The sequence below is a fragment of the Mandrillus leucophaeus genome, unplaced genomic scaffold (genome assembly GCF_000951045.1).
Source record: "Mandrillus leucophaeus isolate KB7577 unplaced genomic scaffold, Mleu.le_1.0 Scaffold202, whole genome shotgun sequence".
Taxonomy (NCBI): domain Eukaryota; kingdom Metazoa; phylum Chordata; class Mammalia; order Primates; family Cercopithecidae; genus Mandrillus; species Mandrillus leucophaeus.
The window spans coordinates 674,119-678,273 of NW_012102055.1; the positions used below are offsets into that span (position 1 = coordinate 674,119).

General features: G+C 37.3%; 1 protein-coding gene across 1 annotated transcript in view; it reads left to right on the forward strand.

The window, feature by feature from the left end:
- The window catches only part of MACROD2 (MACRO domain containing 2), a 584,358-nt gene that overhangs the window by 501,233 nt on the left and 78,970 nt on the right, over window positions 1–4,155 (forward strand). The window contains exon 7 of the mRNA XM_011979458.1: window positions 4,009–4,083. Within this exon, the coding sequence (XP_011834848.1) occupies window positions 4,009–4,083 (75 nt within the window). The remainder of the gene's footprint in view (window positions 1–4,008; window positions 4,084–4,155) is intronic.

Consider the following 4,155-nt stretch of genomic DNA (forward strand, 5'->3'; position numbering starts at 1 on the left):
AAACATTTATTTGTTTCTTAATGTCTCCATCAATTTTCTATTCATTCAATCTTCTCATTTCCTTACCCACCAATTCTTATATTTCAGGTAAATACAAAGACACTTGCTATAGTTTTTGTTTTTCTGAATATATCTTTTACAAAAGTATTGTCCCTCAGCATAATTATATTATGTTTTAATTTTTAAATACATTCTTTGTTTGCATAGCAGGAAATGGCTCTCCAAGCAAGACATTGCAGGAGATTAATTAAAGATACTGCCTTTACTTTCTGTAACAGAATCCTTCCCTCCATGCAGTCATTCTGTGGTCCAGACTTATCTGTAGCAGATCTGAAATGCAAAACCCGTGGCCCTAGTTTTATCAGAAATGGGGTTGAAGTCCCCCCATCCCAGTTCTTGAGACTGATTTTATAAACTCGATTTTAGAATTTTTACATGAATCCTTGTTAAATGTCCTGGCTTCATTTAATTTACTGAGAGTATTTCAGCCTTCATTTTGTTGTCTAATATAGTCTTTATTCAACACAGTTTCCCATAATCCAAAAATCTGCTCGAAGTGATTTTTTCCTCAGAAAGTGGAAATTGTTTTATATCTTAAGAGAAAGAAATTTTTTTCACATATAATGCTTGGTTCCAGCAACTGTATGCTTTTTGAGGACAAGCACTGTATCTATCTTACTTAAGATCTACTCCAGCAGCAGGCATATTTACCACTGGTGGCACTCAATACATTGTAGAATGAATAACTAATAGTTCAGTCATCATCATTCTATATAGTATCCAAAGGTGATAAGGGTGGAAACTGGGTTGAGGTGAAAGATTTTAAATTGCTTTCTGCTGCATATTTTGTGGCCCATAGTAGCATGACATAATCAAAAGAATAAAGGATGCAGATGGAATCCTTATATATTTCTGGTGGAAGTGTAAAACAGAACAAATTCTTTAGAACACTGTTTTGCAGGATCTAGTAAAGCTAAACATATATATTCTCTCTTATATAACCTACTTGTTCTCTGTCACTTGGTTTATACCCAAGGAATATGAGTCCATTAAAATATGTTGCCAAAAGAAACATTCAAGCAGTTTTATTTTAGCAGTGTTATTCATAACAGCACCAAATTGAAAACAATTCAACACTCATATGACGTAGTATATGCAGACAGTAGAATAGTATATATCAATGAAAAAGAATGAACAATTGATGCACACAGCAACTGGAATTAATTTCACAGACAACAGTTATAAAAAAACCTAAAATACAAAAGAGCATATGGTGCATGTCACATTTAAATGAATTTCTAAAACACACCACACTGTTACCTGGTGAGCGTATGAACAGGAGGAAGCCACTGGTATGAGAATCGTTTTTGATCTGAATGGTAATTACACAGGAAAATTCGTGTGTATATATCTAAAGCATCATAAAGATGTACAGTTAAGGTTTGTACATTTTACTGTATGCAAGTAGATCTCAATTTTAAAAGCTAAAAAGCAAAATAAAGACATTTCTAGGCAAAACAAAAAGAAAAGAGGGATTGTAGTCAGGTAGAGCTGGTTATGATTTTTGAAAGCAGAACTGAGATCACAGCACTTACTTTCCAGGGGTAATGTGATGATTAGAGATAATACGTGTGAAGTATCTAGGGACAGTTTGGCATTTTTTATGGGGATCAATAATTTGCAGATTCACTTACATCTTCTAGGCCAGTGCTTCTCAAGCTTTAACTTGCATACAAATCACATGGACATCTTGTTATACAATGCAGGCTCTGATTCTGTAGGTCTGTGATGAGGCCTGAAATTCTGCATTTTTGAAAAGCTCTCGGGTAATTCCAATGTTGCTTGTCCATGGACCATACTTTTGTTAGGGACAAGCTGTCCCAGGTCTGCCACCCCCACCCCGAACAATGCAGCTGAAACGTACCCCAAATACTCTGCAACTGCATTCCTGGACCCTTATCTAGGCACTAAGCAAGGTCACCAGACTTGCTTACAGCCCTCCAGGTGGCATGGGGAAGGTCACAAGAAACAAGGATAAACCTAAGTTACATGCTCTTGTAAATTCCTATATTGTAAACTGGTCACTAAATGATATGTGGTAAAATTAACAAACAACCCCAGGGTCTCTCTCCACCATATAAACCCCTCATTTTGTAAGCTGAAGGCTGCCTCCTCTGACTGGTGGGGCAGCCGGGCAGGCTAATAAACTTACTCGCCTGACCTTCGGTGTCTCTCTCTTTCTCTCTCTCTCTCTCTCTCTCTCTCTCTCTCGTCCTTTCTCTCAGCTAACCTTACAACTTTGAGTGGCAATGGGGAAGAATGAGGATGAACGGGTTTTTCAAAAGTGGAAAGGTCTTGATCGATCAAGTTCAAATTGTAAAAGGCCTTTCTGCGATCAAATCACAAAATAGAATATAGGAGAAGAAAACGAAAGATCCAAGAGACAGATGATATATCCCTAAATGAGGAAAGAAGGCAGGAGGCTAGAAAGTGGGAAAACCGAAATATTTTGCAGAACCATGAAGATGGCATTTCATTGAACTTCAGGAGTGATGAAAGAAAATCATCAAAAACCGCTTGAGGTTTTTATATTCAGTGATCAAATAGATAAACATGCTTTAGTTTTAATTATTTTATTGGATTCTTTTGATTAAAACTGAGCTCAGGAGGAGTGGATATCACACAAAAGGCATGATTTTTCCCTTATCTGGGTCCTGCTAGCAGAGAATGAATCAAGGGGACGTAGTATCATGGGCAGTTTAAAAATAATTGTATCAAAGAGGAAACTCTAAGATGAGGAGTTATATAAGTCAGCTTTGCTGCAGTAACAAATAACCCCAAAAATCCCATTGGGGGCTCAACAACAAAGGCTGCTTGTGTCTCTTTTTAGCCCTGCTTGACTGTGTTCCACATGCTTTCCCTTCAGGATCTAGATGAAGGAACATGGTCTATTAGGAGCAAAAGAGCTGCAGGCAACATACAATGGATCTGAAGCCTTCTGCTTGGTTGCAGTACGCATGATGTCTGTTCCAGTGCCATTTCCTAAACAAGTCACGTGAACAGACCTGTGTCAATGTGGTGGGAACATACACTTGCCCCACAAGGGCCACTGCATGTCACATTGTCACAGACAGGGAACTATAATCCTCTTATAGGAAGAAGTAGAGACAAGTTGAAACCATAACGCCACCACAGGGATGGACTCAGGCAAAGAGTCCACGCTCCTCTCAATCTGCTTTGCATATATAACCAACCCTAGCTCTAGAATTTTTAAGAAAAATTTCCATAGTTAAATATCCTCAGCACAAAATCTTTCATTAGCCTGAGGCAAAATGGACAGATTTCAATTTCCTCTCTTAATGAGCACTTAAATGTTTTAAACTCTACAGGGGAGGGTAGGAGGAGAAGCCAAGGGGTGTGGAAGAAAAACCATTACTAGATAATCAACCTAAGAGTAATCAAGAGTTGGCTGAATTCTCTCCTGACCTTTGCTGTATTTAGTATGTGTCTTAAGAGAATGGCTGAGCTGTTATCCCCCCAGTTCCCTTGTGCCCACATGACTCAAGTTTTTTATGCTCTGTTGATGGAAAAATGAAAGTGCAAGTAGTGTTTTCATTTTCTAGGAATCCTCACTATGGGAAACATTTGTATCTTAAAAGGAAATTAAATGTAGTTAACCCATACAGCCCAGAAATTATTGTAAAATTTGAAAATTTCCAGGTTGTGTCCTCTATCCACATCCTGTGCATTGATAAGCTATATAAGTATGGCAGTTTCAAATCAGTTTCCAAAAAAAAAAAAAGATTTTTTCCTAAATTATCAGGATATTTCTCAGAAAATAATTGATATAAATCTGACGATTAGAAAAATTGTATCTTTGCCCTCCACTTTGGTTTCAAAACTGTTCTCTATTTCTCCATGCACGATTAAAGCATGGTTTCTGAAGGTCAGGAAGCTGTGGTCATGCATATCACATTTCTTTTATTTTTCAATCACTGTTTTGAACAGGACAAGAGAATGATTCAACGAAGAATGAAATAAAAATTGAAACAGAATCCCAGAGCTCATATATGGAAACAGAAGGTACTGAAACCAAAATATATTGTTAACTTAGAATGAGATGAAACTGTGAACCATGACTTCTGTATATACCTG